The 16214-nt window shown below is 62.6% G+C and overlaps 1 protein-coding gene across 1 annotated transcript; it reads left to right on the forward strand.

Moving 5' to 3' along the window:
• Positions 1-9527: 9527 nt before the first annotated feature.
• On the forward strand, positions 9528-14741 carry SLC25A47 (solute carrier family 25 member 47). The gene is made up of 6 exons (XM_028507827.2): positions 9528-9650; positions 10964-11007; positions 11337-11408; positions 12102-12284; positions 13800-14142; positions 14433-14741. The coding sequence occupies exons 1-6, from the start codon at positions 9623-9625 to the stop codon at positions 14711-14713; spliced, it is 951 nt and encodes a 316-aa protein (XP_028363628.1). The 5' UTR covers positions 9528-9622; the 3' UTR covers positions 14714-14741.
• Positions 14742-16214: the final 1473 nt, after the last annotated feature.

Raw genomic sequence — 16214 nt, forward strand, 5'->3', positions numbered from 1 at the left:
GTGAGGCCCGAAACCTCTAGTGTGTCTGCTGGGCGGGGCGTGGAATGCGCTCGACCTGGGTTCTGGTCCCCACTCCGCCGCCGAGCATCAGCGTCCTCCCCTGTGTAATGGGACGCTGCCGCGAAAACGGGCGCGGAGAGCGAGCACGCTCCGGGCCCGCAGGCTCGCACAGAGCTAGTTGCGATTTTCTTCCGGCGGCGAATCTCACCCTTGGGGAGCCTTCGCTCTCTCGCCTGCGCGCCCGCTGGGCGGTGGCCTGGGGTTCCTGGCCGCCCGACCCAACACGAGGGGTCTCAGGGACTGAGCGCTCCAGCGTTTCGGGCGGCGGGGAGCGAAACTGAAAAAGGAAGGGGGCCTGGGGTGCGGGGCGCGGCCTGGTCCTCGGAGTCCCGCACCGGCCTGCGGATTGCGGGAGCTGCGGAAGCCTGGGGAGAAGGGCAGGTTCCTGGACGGGGCCCAGAGCTGCGGGGCGGAACAGGCTACATCGCAGCGCGTCTCTCAACGGCAGCCGGGATACGGTGCGGCCAGAGAGTGTGCTCGGCTCAGGACACCGCTGGTAGCTGGGCGGTGGGAGGAGGGCGTCACTAGGCACCAAATCCACAGCCACCACCCACACCCCGAGAGTCCTCGAGACTGGGCCCGCTGCCTGGTTCCTGGGCACGGTCCTGCACAGCGACTTTCCCTACCCACCCGCTTCCCCAGCGCCCCACGAAGTCCGGACTGTCCGGTTGGGGCTGAGCTTGTCTGGCTCCCTTCTCCTTCGCAGTGAGAGTCAAATAGCAGCCAAAGCAGGGGCCAACTTCCTTCTTCAGCCGCCTGTGGTCAGGACCACATGGCGGAGTTCCGGGTTGCGGAGCCCAGAGCTCTGCTAATTCTCGTTTTACCGGTTCTGATATCAGGGTGGAGGTTACAACAGATATACCTCATAGGCAGGTCTTAAAGATGATCTATATTTGGTGCTAGAAGATATACGTCAGGCACACGTAAGCAGTCAGTAAACATGGTGTGATACAGAGGCCACTGGGAAGCCAACCACCAGTGTGGTTTTCGTTTCTTCTTAGAATGCGAAACAGCACAGTCTCAGAGACCCAAACCCAGGTCAGCTGACTCCTAGTTCAGTGCTTGTGATGGCTGGTGGGCCCTGAATTAGGGGTCTGGAGGCCTGGGTTTGAATACCACCAGCCTCTCTGACCCAGTGCCAGGCCTCAAGGAGGCTGTGGGTGGGCGGCGGGAAGAGGGTGGGGAAGTGGCCAGTGAGTCAGGAAAGCGGTAGGACGCGGGCCCCAGAAGAAGCTCAGACTGCAAATGGCAGGAGTCGACGTGGGGATGCTCAGGCGGCGGGAGGCCTCCGGACCATGACCACTGAACTGGACAGCCCATATCCAGGTGACTCACCTCTGGGAAGGGGTGTCCCTGGCTTGCCCAGGCCCCAGGAGGTCAAGGGCAATAGCCTGCGGCATGCATCCCTGTTTTGGAGGTTTGAGAGGAAGCCAAGTGCTTGAACCGTGCAACGACTCACATTATGAAAGAGTGGAACAACACACGTGCCTTGCATGTCCTGCCTGGGGCTGTCCGCATGAGCCCTCATCCAGACGGGCATGGGTGCGGGCAAACCAGCTCCGTCTCCACGTCCCAGCCTGAAGTTCCACGCTGTGACCTCTGACCTCCCTCACTGTCCTCGGTGAGCTCCTCGAGGCCTTCTGGTCGATGATGCACTATCTGTGTTCCTTACAATGCGGCCATGAATAGTTTCGTCCAAACATGCTGGACGGCGTGACCGCCTGGATAAACATCGAGCTGGCGATAGTGTCAGTTACAGGCAGGCGTCTGTCACAAGACCAGGAGGACGTGCACGGCCCCTGGCACTACCGCATTCCTGGACCCTCTGCCTGGTGCGTCCCCAGGGCCCAGCCTCGCGGTGGACGGTGCTGTGCGGGATCTGGCAGCGGAGCAGCCCCCGAGCAGCCGCGGAGCGGGCTGCTGCGCCCCGCCCCCGTCTTCCTGGGCCTTGGCTGCCCTGTAGTCAGTTCTGCTGTACCCGATGGAGTTGCCTGCTTGGTCTTCTGGGGTGAAGGCACCTTCTGGTTCTGGTGGCCGCTGCACCTCTGCCCCGCTGTGGGACAGTCCTGGCTCCCCAGGGGCCCTTGGGAAGGGGCCCAGCAGCCTGGGACACGGAAGACACTCGGTAGCTGAGCTTGGGGAAGCTCCTTGGAGGGAGGTCCCCTTTGGGCAATCCCTGCAGGGATCCAGGGGAGGGACCTGGGCAGGTGGCAGGGGACCCTGCAGACCTCCAGCTCAGAAGTGGGGCTGGTGTCGAGGGGGCCGGTGTTGAGGCTGGGGCTTGTTGGGTATGAGGACAAAGGTCCAGTCTGTGTGGAGCAGTGTAGGGTGGCCTCTGGGGCAGGGAGGAAGGGGTCAAGGCAGGCACTGGGAGCAGATGGGGTCCCTTGGGCGCACTGCTTGCTGGGCTACCACACTGTAAAACCTCGTTTCTCCTTAAAACCTGTCGCCGAGGACGCACCTGTTTCTGTGCTGCGAGACAGCCACTGAGCTGGCGCAGAGTGCCGGGGCGCAGCTCCGTGCCGGCGGGCGTGGGAACGAGGCGGACACTCCTCCCTGACCTTCACCGCCTCCCTGGCAGTTAGGGAGAGACCAGAAAGGAAAAAATAAAGCCATTGCCAAGTCCACGAAATGCCACAGCCTCCAGCCTGCGTTATTATACCAGCGAGGGGTCTGTTGTTTTCATTCATTTCCTGAGGATAAAATGACAGCACAGAAAGTGCTTTCTCAGAGTCCTCCTGCTCTCAAGAGCCCTGGCCACCCCCTCCCAGGGGAGCCCTCCCACTGGGCTCTTCCCTGACTCCAGCGTTCACGAGGCAGGAGGGGCCCAAGGCTGGGGGGGGGGGGAGCACAGCAAGAGGGGAGGGAGTGCCCCAGGGGACCCGGGGTCAAGCCAGGTTACCGAAAAGTGTGGGGCGGAGTTTATGTTTTGTACAGCGCTGCTAGTGCTTCACAGAAGGTAGGTTCGGTGCGGAAAATTAGAAACCCCGGCAGGAAAGGCAAGCGCCTCTGTTCTCTTCTTCACCCTGTGACCTATTGAGTTCAGTGAAGGGGGTTGTTTGGACCTGGAGTGGCGGGGGGGGGGGGGGGCAAGGCTGGAGCTCAGGGTGAGTGGGGGCTTGGGGCGCGGGCCAAGGACCTGCTGTGTGGCCATGGGCCCCAGGGAGTCGGGCTGTGCAGGGGACAGTGCGCGGGTGGCCAGGGGCCTGCCCTGCCAGGGGGAGGCGCTCCGGCTCTCTGCCGGTCTCTGCTGCCACCTTTACAGGGTACAGAGGAGTCAGTTTCTATAATGTTATAAACCAACATCCCCTTGATTTAGAAAAGAGCTGATTAACCGGCTGAGGACTGAAGGTTTTCCTGAGGGCGTACCCCACTCTCCCGACCAGGGACGGAGAATCCGGGCCCCCGCAGGTCCTCTCACGGAGGGAGAGGCCGCCGGGAGCAGGTGTGTGGCCTTGTGGCGAGGCGCGGAGGACCGGCCGCTGGTGTGTGGCCGGGCCTTGACCGGAGCCAGCCCCGCCCGACGCATCTGTTTCTCCAGGTGAACAACTGTTTGCCGTGTGGGTGTCTCTCCGGCGGCTCATCAAGTCCACCCTGGCGTGGCCTGGCCTCTCCCCTGGGCGAGTCTGCCCTGGGCCTCAGAGATGGAGGGCCTGGGGCCACTTGGGGACCGTCAGCCACTGTCCTGATGGCTCCTCAGCCCCCCACCCGTGGTGCCCAGAGGTCTCTCATCGTGTAGATTTAGAGAAATTCACTTCTCTCTGTTGAACTCAGTCGCCCCGAAGCTGCCGCCGTGCTGGGTGGGTTTCTGCATCTTCCTTCCGCTGGAGCGGTTCAGTTTCCCCAGGGCGACCCATCCGGGTGCACTGTGGGCCTCCCTCCGCCGTGCTCCGTGGCGTCCGGAGCCCTGGCGGCTTGGGGTGGGCCGAGCGGCCGAGGGGAGGCCGGTGCGGCTGGATGAGATGCCCAGAAACCCAGGACGGGCAGTGATATAAATAAACACTTGGCAAATGCTTCTAGTCTAAAAATAGAACTGAGGGGGGCCTGCCTGGGGAGTCCCCGGCTGGCCAGAGGACCACAGGGGTGGTCCCCAGCTTGGCTGGGGCCTGGTCGGGACAGGAGTGCACAGCCGATGCTGATGGGGCTCAGCCAAGTGTCACAGGCGCAGTGCACACTCGCCGCGCAGCCGAGGTGTCTGGGAAACCGCGCAGGCCTCACGGAGCGCGGCCTCGGGGCAGGCCTGGGCTGGCGCCGGGCCCGGGAAGCTGGCCAGCTGTGCCCTCTCTAGGGCCTGGAGCAGGGCCCTGGCCGACAGTCAGTGTGAGGAGGCAGCAGCGGGGGCAGTGACCAGAGGAGGGCAGTGTGCCCTCACCCGAACCCGGGGTGGGGTTGTAGGTGAAGCTGCAGTTGGCCCCGCAGGGCAGTGGGAGCAGGCTGAGGAGAGGACAGGAGGAGGCAGTGGATGGCATGTGCCTGGGCCAGGCAGGCCGGCCCCAGGGGAGAGGTGGCCCCACCTCCTGTCCCCACGGCCACCCTGCTGGGAGCGTAGATGATGACTCCAAGCAGGAGGCAGGTTCCCGTGGCGAGGCGTTCCGGAGACACTGATGAGGAAGAGAAGCAAAATCGCCAAAAGATCGGGGGAAAAGTTCCTGTTTGCCTGCCGCGGACCGGACCGCAGGGCCCAGGCCTGGCTGGGGCAGGGGGCTCTCACTTCCTGTGTTGGCTGCTTCTCTTCTATCTGCATTTTTAAAATAACTGGTAGCGATTCCTTTTGTTATGAACCGTGAAAATGCATTTAGGATGTGTGGTTTCTTGGGGCCCCGGCCCAGCGAGCCCAGCAGGGCCAGCACCTCGGTGCCCAGGACCCTTTGGGTTGGTCCGGGCTTGCGTGGTTGGGTCGTTTCTCTGTCTGCCCCTAGAGGGCAGTGCGGCCTTCCCGGCTCGGGCTGGGTGGGGCCGGACAGGATGGGGCTCTGGTGCCGGTGGAGGAGGCGGAAAGCAGGCCTAACCGCTGATAGCAATGACCCTTCCCAGTGGGAGGGGCGGCCCCGGCAGGCAGCCACGGTCTCCGTCTCCCGCCCCCCACACAAGACTCCGCCTGAGCGCCCCCCACAGCAGGCGAGGCTCTGGGGTCCCCAGCTGAGACCCCAGCCTGCCCAGCCGCCCCCAGGCCTCTTTGCCACTTACTGAGTCAGGTCGGGTCAAGCGTGAGCAGCTGACTCTGCCCTAGGTCCATCCCAGTGTCCATCTATCAGTCCATCATTCATCCATCAAGCCATCAGTTTGTCTATCCACCCATCCATCCATCCACCGCTCACCATCCGTCTACCTACCAACTCCCCACCCACTCACCCATCCACCCACCCGCTCACCCATCTACCCACCTACCCACTCATCCATCTGTCCACCCGCCCACCCATCTGTCCACAGACCTATTCACTCGTTTATTACTCCCACCCACTCACCCACTCATCCATTCTCTCGTCCATCTATCCACCAGTCCATCCCTTCATCCACCCTTCCACCCACCCACCCACCCACCCACTAATCCACCCATCTATCTACCCATCATCCATCCGTCTGTCCACATGCCCACTCACCCCTTTATCTACCCCCCACCCACCCACCCACCCACTAATCCACCCATCTATCTACCCATCATCCATCCATCCATCCATCCGTCCATCCACACTCCCACTCACCCCTTTATCTACCCCCCCCACCACCTACCCACTCATCCATTCACGGACTTGTCTACTCGTGCATTTTATTCAACAAGCCTCCCCAGGGTGCCTGCCCTGTGCTGGGTGCTGTGGGCGCAGAGACGAGCCCAGCGCGACTCTGCCGATCAGAAGCTCACGGCTGGGAGGGGAGGTGTCTGGGCCTGTGCAGAGCGGCCTGGACAGAGAGGTGGCACATTTCTGTTTCTGCCGTGAGGAAGGGCAGGGTTCGGGCGTGTTTGTGCGACAAAAGGCAGATGGAACTTGGCCACGGGGACCAGGAGAACACGCTTGTCTCAAATACCTTTCCTAACACTGCCTCCCTCCCTCGCCCCAGCGCTCCCTGCCCCCCCCCTCCCCACTTAGTGTCTCTCCTTGGCCCTCACCACGCTCTGGACACAGGTCTGTGTTAGCTGCTGTTGCCCTGGGCCTGGGGCATGCCACCTTGCAGTGTTTGTTGCATGAGGGGAGGGCCTGGGTGGGACCAGGCTGTTGTCTGGGGGGAGATGATGCAGTTGGGGGCTGTGCAGATGGATTGCCAAAGTGGATCTGAACTTGAACTTTGATGGTCTGACTGCAGGACGTCGTGCCTCAGCTGGTGTGGGTTGCAGGGGGGGAAGGCGCCCAGGGCAATTTCCAGGTTCTTGGCTCAGGTGCCACAGCATGATTGGCACTCACCAGCTGGATGCTTTGCCAGAAACACGGGGCTCAACGGTCCTGATCCTTCAGTTAGACAATGCCCTTCGAGCCCCTTCATCGGCCACGGCATCGGCCTTCCATGCATGGATTCGTCTGCAGGTGAGTCCAAGCACCGACCGTACTTGCCCTGCTCTCACCAGGCCTGTCACCTCCTTCCTTCTGGAACCTATGCTCCTATTGATGCAGCCTTGGCATTTGGCTGGCCACTTCCATGGGGACATGCCTGAAGCTTGCCCTGATTGGCCACAGATGTGAGGCAGGTACCATCCCTATTTGCCAGGTGCAGAAATAGAGGCTCAGAAGGGTCAAGGGGCTGGCCCCAGGCCCCGGAGCTGGCATGAGCCACAGAGCTGTGGTTTGAACACAGGCAGCTTGGCTGCTAACCAGACTAAAACTGCTTCTCTCTAGAGTCCAGGACAGGCATCAGGGCTGGCCTTGGATGGGCCACATCCCGCCCTTTGCCCTCTGCCGTGGCAGCTGCCCCTGGCCACTTGTGTCCCCCGCTCCCAAATGGCTGGGCAGGCGCCGGCGAGGCTGCCCTCTGCCAGCTCTCAGCCTGCTCAGGGTCCGCCTGCAGGCCCGCCCGGACACGCGGCCCTGCCCCGACAGGGGTGCCTGGACCTGGTGGTGTTTGTTTTTATTTTCACTATGTTTTTATTGTTGTTCAATTACAGCTGTCCCCACTTTCCTCCCATAACTTTTCTTTTGATTGCTGTAAGTTTTAATGTTGATAAGAAACTGGACTGTAGCCCTGGCCAGCGTGGCTCAGTGGATTGAGCGCCGGCCTGTGAACCAGGGGGTCGCAGGTTTGGCTGCACAGGCCTGGGTTGCCGGCCAGGTCCCCCGTGGGGGGCGTGCAAGAGGCAACCACACACTAATGTTTCCCTCCCTCTCTTTTTTCTCCTTCCCTTCCCCTCTGTCTAAAAATACATAAAATTTTAAAAAAGAAAAAGAAAAGAACTGGACTATAATACAACTGAAACGCAGTGGTAAGCTGAGCAAGTACATTTAAAAGTGAAGTTACAGACTTGATTTTTCTGTACATTTTTTTTTGTTTGTTTGTTTAATGAAAAGTATAGCCCTGGCTGGTGTGGCTCAGTGGGTTGAACGCTGGCTTGTGAACCAAAGGGTCACCAGTTTGATTCCCAGTCAGGGCACAGGCCTGGGTTGTGGGCCAGGTCCTCGGCTGGGGGTGCGTGAGAGGCAACCACACATTGGTGTTTCTCTCCCTCTCTTCCTCTCTCCCTTCCCCTCTGTCTAAAAATAAATAATAAAATCTTTTTTAAAAAGTAAGGAAAAGTATAAAGTCAGCCAGCAGTCCCAGATGAAAGAACAAATAAAATAGGAGGATTGGATAGTTAAGATGAGGAAGGAAAATGACCGTTTCGAGTTCAAATGGACAGAGCGGTTTATTCTGCAGCCAGAGAGAGAACAGGGCGGCGGTGGGCCACCAACCGGTGGAATGCGAGGCTGCCCCGCCTGTCACGCCCCCCACCGCTGACGCCCACATTTTCCGCTCCTCGCAGGACTCTCTCTCTGGGGGACGCCTTTAGTTAAGGTGAGCAAGGCCTTTCGGTCTTTGTATCAGCTTCTGCGCGAGTCTCAGGAACCGAACTCCACGCCCCTGTGTGGCCTGCTCTCCTCCTCCTCGGGCGCAGCTCTCGGTCCTCCGCTCCACTCCCACTCGTTTCCCAGCGGCTGCTCTCCACGCCCTCACTGGCACGCCTGTCTGCTGCGCTTCCCAGCCGTTTGCTGCTGTGTTCAAAGCCTGCCCCATCGGTGAGGTCACACACTGGCATGAGGTCACACACTGGGTGAGGTCACACACTGGGTGAGGTCACCCACTGGCATGACATCACACACTGGCATGAGGTCACACACTGGGTGAGGTCACACACTGGCATGAGGTCACCCACTGGCATGACATCACACACTGGCATGAGGTCACACACTGGGTGAGGTCACACACCGGCATGGTGCCCGTCGCTCCTCTGTGCTGGGGGCTGTGACATGTGAGATGGTGCCTGGCCTGCCGTGTCCCTTATCTGTAGCTTGATCTTCTTTCCTTGTAATTCCACTGCTTTGATCTTAAAACCTATTTGATGAGAACATAAAAAAGTGCAAGTTAAAACACCTAATGCAAAGGAATAAAAGATGTTCCCTAGAAGGAAAAGTTACAGCCTTCCTGGGCCGCAGAGCAAAAAGACAACTACGGCCCCTGTGGCGCTAACCCTTGCCCTCTCCCCGGCCCCGGTGCAAGTTCACGGTCGCTCTGAGCCTCAGGGTCCTCTCAGGGCTGCAATGGGTTCGAGTGAGGAGTGGACGGAAGCAGCTTCCCTTCCACGCGTGTCCTGTTTGGTGGGTCCCGCGGGGCGTGCTCTCCTGGCGCAGCGCGCTCTGCTGGGTGCTGGGCCTGTGCTGAGCACGGGGGACGCAGCACAGCTGTGGGCTTGGCCGGGCCCTGGGCGCCGGGAAGGGCGTGGAACGGGCCCGAGAGCGGCTGGTGTCCCTGCCAGATCCAGGAGGGCTCTGGCCAGCCCCCTGGTGTCATGAAGCGGGGGCCCCTCGTCCCCACTCCCTCTCCGCCGGCCGGCTCCTTGAGGCCCGGCCTCGGCTGGGACAGTGTTTGCTGAAGGCATGAGTGCGGGAGTTCGGAGGGTTCCTGGGGCGGGAACAATTCCAGGGGAGCCAGGGAGGCGAGTGAGGCCTGAGCAGGGGCTTGGAGGGACGGGGACATCACGGCCCCATCCCTGGACCTCCCCAGGAAGTGTCTGGCTGTGGTCTGGGACCCCGCCTGCAGGCCATGCGGACAGTGGGCCTGCTTCCCCAGAGCCCAGGCTCCCTGGCCTCCCCCAGACTTCCCACAGCCGCGACCCACTCCTGAGGGCACTGGGGCAAAGGGCCCTTGTGGGGGTGGGAGCGATGCCAGGTGGGCATCGATTTGTTGCTTCCCAGCACGCCCTCTGCCTTCTGGGCCACTGGTCAGCAGGCTCCTGCCTCCTGTCCCCTGCCTCCTCTCCCCGCCCCCACAGCTATTTAAGGGCGGAGAGGAGCTGCGGAGGCCATCCTGGTGGTGGCGGCCGCGTCGGACTGTGCTCAGGCAGGGAGACCCAGGGCCTCCCCGCCACCCGCACAGTCAGTCCATGGATTTTGTGGCCGGAGCCATTGGAGGTAACAGAGGGAAAGCAGGGCCTTGCTCCAGGGGGCAGTGGGGGGGGGGGGGCTGCTCCTTCTGGGGGTGTTCTCTGCCCTGGGGGGTGGCTCTGGCAGATGTGGGGTTTGAGGCGTCACCCCAGAAGTGGCTGGGACCTGGTGTGGGCCATGGGTGCTGGGTGCAGGGAGGACAGGGTTGGCTCCCAGGAGACTTGGGTAGCCACGCAGGCTGGGTGCACCTGGGGGGCTCAGCTGGGGAGGCTGAGGGCAGTTCCAGGTCTCTGCCCAGGCCAGGTGGGGGCCGGGCGTGGCCTGCAGGGAGAGGGCCGGGTGAGGCGTGGGGAGGACAGGGGACCCGGGAGAGAGTGGACAGCGACAACGGGACACTTCCTGGAAGCCGTGGGCAGAGGAGGGGAGGGCCGGCCGCCCCCGGCCCATGGCCATGTGTCGGTGTGTAATCGACCCCGCCGGGCCCGGGACTGTTTTTATGTCTAGGGAAAGGGCTCATTGCGAAAGGCCAGCCCAGACGGGTGACTGACCTTCTGGAAACGGGGTCAGGCAGGGCTCCGGCTCCGCCCAGCCATCCACCCTGCTGGCTGCTGGCCCTGGCCTCACTTACCATGTGAAACGGTACGGGGCTCCTGGGCCACACGTCTGAGAACAGTGTGGGAGGGGCGGGGGCTCGCTGAGGTCCCACTGTGTGCAGGGCCTGAGGCCAGCTGCTGCCCAAGGGGGAGGCTCAGAGAAGGGGATCGATTTGCCCAAGATCACACAGCGTGGAAGGGCTCCTGAGTCCTGCGTGCTTCCTCCCCGGCGGCCCCCAGGAGGCCTGGGCGGGACGGGACCCTGCTCCGTGCCAGGTCCTGGGTCGTGGGGACCAGGTGCAGGCCTTGAACTTGAGGATCTCTGGTTCTAGAGGCAGAGATGGCAGGCCGTGGGGCAGCAGTGAACCCCCGGAACAGGGCCTGTGCTGGGATCCACAAACTTGGGGTTCCAGGCAGCCCTGGGTGAAGCCCCTACCCCCAGCCAAACCCTTCACAGCCTGAGGCTGGAGGGCCAGGGCCCAGCAAGCGCTGGACCAGTTCTCTCAGAAGTTGGAGGGCAGGCTGGGGAGCATCCTGGGTTTCCGGAGGAGGCACCTGTGGGCCAGGACTCCGGGCGGAAGAAGCCGCCGGCAGCCTCTCAGAGCCACTGCGGCTCTCGGAGTCTGCTCCCTCCTTCCAACACGGGCGGCTCTCGCGTGGACGAGACGCCGTGTGGACGAGGAGTGTGGGTCTGTGCTCTCCCCGCTGCACCCTCCACCCTCGCGTGTCCCTCTGTTCTCCCTGCAGGTGTCTGCGGTGTCGCTGTGGGCTACCCCCTGGACACAGTGAAGGTGCGGCCACGGTCAAGCCCCGCCACGCACCCCAGGGCCCCTGCCTGAGTGTGGGCCACCCCGAGAGTCTCCGGCACCCCATCCCCGGCCAAAAGAGCTCTCTAGCACGCTCCCCTGACCTAGCCCGCTCCGCCGCCCTGGGGACTGCCTGTCACTCCCTTCCGGCCTGTGCCCCAGTTCCTCCTCGTACCTGGCGCTCACTGTCCGTGTTCTGACCCCCATCAGCACAGCCATGACAATCCAGGAGTGGGCTCTGCCCCTCCCCCAGGGCCTGCTGCCCTTGCCCCAGGCCCACAGCCACCCGCTTCTGAAGCCCACTTCTCCCACAGGTCAGGATCCAGACGGAACCCAAGTACACGGGCATCTGGCAGTGTGTCCAGGACACGTATCGCCGAGAGCGGGTAGGCGGGGCCGGGGTGATGGGCAGGCGCGTCGGGGCCTCGGACCCCTGGCCTGCCACTCGCCAACAAGCCAGACGGTGCTCAGCCCTGCTCGGGGCCTTGGTTCCCTCGCCTCCCCAGGGCGAACAGCAGCATTAGCCCCCTGAGTCTTCTGGGGGCCAGAGCCGGGGTGTCTGGCACACAGGGGTTTAGAAGGAGGTCCTGCCTCCAGGAGAGGTCTAGAGGGGGGGTGTGGGGCTTTGAAGGTCTGGGGGGTGGGCCATGTGTTTGCATGTCTGTCCCCTTCGGGCTGGGCACCAGTGGTGCTGGGTGGAGGTGTCGGTCCCCAGGGTCCAGGTCAGAGGCCTGTCCAGAGCAGGACACAGGGACATTTACGAAGGCGAGGGTGGGGCTTGGTGCCGGCCAGGAACCAGCAAAAGGAACACAGCCGCCACCAAGCATGCTAGTGCACCGCCCCCTCCTCGCATCGCGCCCGCGGGCCCAGCCCGGCCCTCCACCTCCTCACTCCCTTGTCCCAATGTACCGGGACCCCCTCTCACAGCTCAGGCTCCCGAGGTGCTAGGCGGCGAGTGACCTGCCGGAACCCCGCAGTCAGGGAGGGCCTGCAGGGACGAGACAGGGCCGTCCCCCGGACCTCCTGGTCGGACCTCTGGCCTGACTCGGGCCCTCGGGTCCTGTTCACCTGCCCGCCAGGTGCGGGGCTTCTACAGGGGCCTCTCGCTGCCCGTGTGCACCGTGTCCCTGGTCTCGTCCCTGTCTTTCGGCACCTACCGCCACTGCCTCGCTCACATCTGCCGGTTCCGGTACGGCAGTGCCGATGCCAAGCCCGCCAGGACCGACATCACGCTGTCGGGTTTCGCCTCCGGCCTCGTCCGTGTGAGTGGGGCAGATGAGAGGGGTCCCTGGGACCGTGGGGGTGGGCAGAGGCTGGGAGGGCCTGAGAGGTCGCCAAGCCCAGAGGGCAGGGCCACTGAGGCTCAGGGTGGGCGGAGACTGGTGGAGGCTGCGGGACTGTGGGTGAGGACTCGGCTGACTCTCGCTAGCTGAGGGGACGTGGGGACCCTGGGGAGCCTCTCTGGCCTTCTGACTCTTCACTGGTGAGTGGCGTCCTGCTGAGAATGAAGTGACATCACGGGTGAAGTCCCCAGCACAGCCCGACAGGCAGGAGCCCCCACGAAAGGGCAAACCACATTATTCGTGACATGATGTTATGTCTTCTTTTTTTTTTTTTAATATTTCTTGCTTTTCTCACTCCTGAAACATTATTGTATTTCTCTTGTGCATTGTATTCTTTTTTTTTAAGATTTTATTTATTTATTTTTAGAGAGGGAAGGGAGGTGGGGAGAGAGAGAGAGAGAGAGAGAGAGAGAGACATCAATGTGCGGTTGCTGGGGGTTATGGCCTGCAACCCAGGAATGTACCCTGGCTGGGAATCGACCCTGGCTGTACCCTGGGATACTTTGGTTCCCAGTCCACGCTCAATCCACTGAGCTACACCAGCCAGGGCTATGTTACGTCTTCTTAAAAAATTATTATCCTTCCCCTGGCTGGTGTGGCTCAGTGGATTGAGTGCCGGCCTGCGAAGCAAAGGGTCTTGGGTTGGATTCCCAGCCGGGCACACGCCTGGGTTGCAGGCCAGGTCCCCAGTAGGGGGCGCATGAGAGGCAACCACACATTGATGTTTCTCTCCCTCTCTCCTTCCCTTCCCCTCTCTAAAAATGCATAAATAAAATAAATTATTTTTATCCTTGCCTGAGGACTTGCTTATTGATTTTATTTTATCATTTGAAGATTTTATTTATTCATTTTTAGAGCGAGGGGAAGGGAGGGAGAGAAAGAGGGAGAAACATTGATGTGTGAGAGAAACATTGACCGGTTGCCTTTTTTATGTGTCCTGACGGGGGATCGGACCCACAACCCAGGCGTGTGCCTGGGCCGGGGATGAAACCGGTAACATTTCAGTTTGCGGCACAACGCCCAACCCACGGAACCATACCAGCCAAGGCTCATGTTACATGCTAATGTTATTAGCCTGATTTTAAATGCATGTATTCATTATCACATTAATATGTCATTAACAAATTAATTATGTGGTTAAGTGCTTTCATGAGCCGGAGTCACAGACACCCGACACCTACTGTGTGCTCACGCCCACGCTGTGCCACAACGAGTGGGTAGCCAGAAGGAAGCACCGGCTTTGGCTTGGGTGGGCGGAGCCGGCTTTGAACGCCCCCCCGCAGGGCCACAGGCCAGCCTGGAGCTTCTCGGGCGCAGGTTCCCCCACGCCGCCCCGGGGAGCAGGAGGCTGACGGGAGTGGGGGTGGGGTGGGCAGGTCAAGGGGTGCGTGGCGGTGCCGGCGCCTCCTCACTGCTGCCGCGTCTCTGCTCTAGGTGTTCCTGACCTCGCCCACCGAGGTGGCCAAGGTCCGTCTGCAGACGCAGACGCAGGCGCAGGCGCAGACGCAGCTGCAGGCGCAGACGAGGCGGAGATCCTCGGCCTCGGCAGCGGCGGTGCCGCCCTTGTGTCCCGCGCCCTCCGCAGGTCCGGCGCCGGGGCCGAGGTACCGCGGGCCGCTGCACTGCCTGGCCACCGTGGCCCGTGAGGAGGGCCTGCGCGGCCTCTACAAGGGCAGCTCGGCCCTGCTCTTCCGGGAGGGCCACTCCTTCGCCACCTACTTCCTCTCCTACTCCATCCTCTGCGAGTGGCTCACCCCCGCCGGCCACAGCCAGCCAGGTGAGTGGGGGGGTGGGGGTGCCTGGAAGGGGGTGCAGGCTCCGCCAGCGGGAATTGAGTCGTGTGTCACGCAGGCTGCCCTGTGCCTCCCGGGGTGGGAGCCTCAGCGCCCTCTATAGGGAGGGTCAGGACAGACCTGCTCAGGTGTGGCCTGGCGGGGTGGGGGTGGGGAGTCACGTGGGTGGAGTCAGCCCCGGCTCTGTTACAGCTGGGCCCTTCCTCGGGTGCCCCACCCCCTCCCCTCTGGCTCCACCTCCAATCAAGGCGCTCCGGTGCGTCTTCCCCTGCAGATGTCTTGGGTGTGCTGGTGGCCGGCGGCTGTGCGGGAGCCCTGGCCTGGGCCGTGGCCACCCCCATGGATGTGATCAAGTCCCGCCTGCAGGCGGACGGGCAGGGCCGGCGGCGCTACAGGGGCCTCCTGCACTGCATGGTGACCAGCGTGCGGGAGGAGGGGCCGCGGGTCCTGTTCAAGGGGCTGACGCTCAACTGCTGCCGTGCCTTCCCCGTCAACATGGTGGTCTTCGTCACCTACGAAGCCGCGCTGAGGCTCAGCCGCGGCCTGCTCCAGTAGCGGGCAGGCCCCACCGCTGCAGGAGCTGACCCGCTGGAACCTTCTGGAGGTTGTAGCTGGAGGAGGAAAAGGGGCGTGTCCCCACGGGGCGCCACCTGGGAGAGGTGGGAGCCACACCAAAGACAGTTGGCTGGGGCCTGGCCTTGGCCTGCCCAGCTACAGACCTGAGAAGGCCAAGGGGCCCATGGTTACCGGCCTGGTGTTGGCCTGAGGGTCACATGGGCCAGGGAGGAGCGGTCTCTTGCATGACATCGGTCGCCTGGCATCGAGGGTGCGTGTGGTCAGTTGTTCCTTCCAGCCCCCCTGTCACCTGTTTGGAGCATCCCTGTGTCCACACCTCTACCACTTCCTCAGCTGTCCTCCTGGCCGCCCGCCCCCTGCCCTGCTCAGGTGCCCGCTGCGATAGGGTGCTCTTCACCCACTGTCCCTTGGGTGCGGGTCAGGGGGTCCCTGCAACGGGTTCCCGGCTCCGGGTGGCACTGCCGGGAGGATGGGTGAGCTGGGGAGGGGTTGCCGTGAACCCTGGCTCTGCTGTAGACTGGGGTGGGGGGGGCTGTTGCAATTAAACATCACTGAGGACATTCAGGGGTGCTGCTGTGTCGCCTGGTGACCCGTGTCCTTGCCTTCGAGTCATCCTCAGAGGCCAAGCCCTCCAGACCTGTGAGACCCGTGCTCCCACCAGGTGGATGGCTGGCTCTGTTCCCTCGGCCCTCGGGCCTGGGGGCCTGGCCGGTGGGCTGAGCCCTGCCACGGGGCGCTGCTCAGCGTTTCGCACGAGACCTGCTCTCCTGCAAGGTCTCAGCGCTCAGCCCTGCTCGGGCGAGTGAGGACCTCACTACCCGGACCTCATGTCCCTGTAGTGCCGCCCCCCATCTCAGATCCATCTGAGCGAAACCAGCTCCGGCCTGTCCTGGCCAGCTGTCTGGGCCCACCCGTGCCCGGACCCTAGGCTGGGAGCCACCTCTCTATAGGGGCCCAGAGGACGGAGGGGTCGGTGTGTCCAGAGCCCTGCCGGGCGCCAGGCACCTGACAGCTTGTCATGGCAGCCTGACGCCAGGTGAGGAAACAGCTGAGACGGAGCCGGGCTTCCACGCGGCCACGCGGCCGGGAGGGTGGGGGCTCCCGTGGCTTCAGCCCTCTCTCCGGCTCACATGTTATCCGCGGATGGGGCCGTCGGGGGCCAGCGCTGGCGGTGCAGACAAACCTGCTGGGTCCCCGTGGCAGCAGCCCTCAGGTGAGGCCAGCCAGCACCTGCCTCGGACTGCACTCAGCCCTTGTAGACACTGGCCTTGACCGTGTCTGCCTGCAGACAGAAGACCCTCCAGTGTTCTGGCCACACAGCCTGCTGTTTCCGGGACACGTGGGTGGCCCATCCCGGCCTGGCTGCCGGGACACACCGGCTTGACCAAGGCTTTGCTGCTTAGGCCCCACACTCCCTGCCCGGCTGACTGCCCCCCTCAGACATCACCGCCTACAGGAAGCCGTCCCTGCCTGGCCACCG

The sequence above is a fragment of the Phyllostomus discolor genome, chromosome 1 (assembly GCF_004126475.2).
Source record: "Phyllostomus discolor isolate MPI-MPIP mPhyDis1 chromosome 1, mPhyDis1.pri.v3, whole genome shotgun sequence".
NCBI classification, from domain to species: domain Eukaryota; kingdom Metazoa; phylum Chordata; class Mammalia; order Chiroptera; family Phyllostomidae; genus Phyllostomus; species Phyllostomus discolor.

Bases quoted from the DNA above. Each gene is read 5' to 3' on its own strand.
- SLC25A47 (XM_028507827.2), top strand. From the start codon at position 9,623: ATGGATTTTGTGGCCGGAGCCATTGGAG. The intron at 11,008-11,336 runs GTGCGGCCACGG...CTTCTCCCACAG, and splicing joins ACCCCCTGGACACAGTGAAG to GTCAGGATCCAGACGGAACC. The intron at 11,409-12,101 runs GTAGGCGGGGCC...CCTGCCCGCCAG, and splicing joins ACACGTATCGCCGAGAGCGG to GTGCGGGGCTTCTACAGGGG.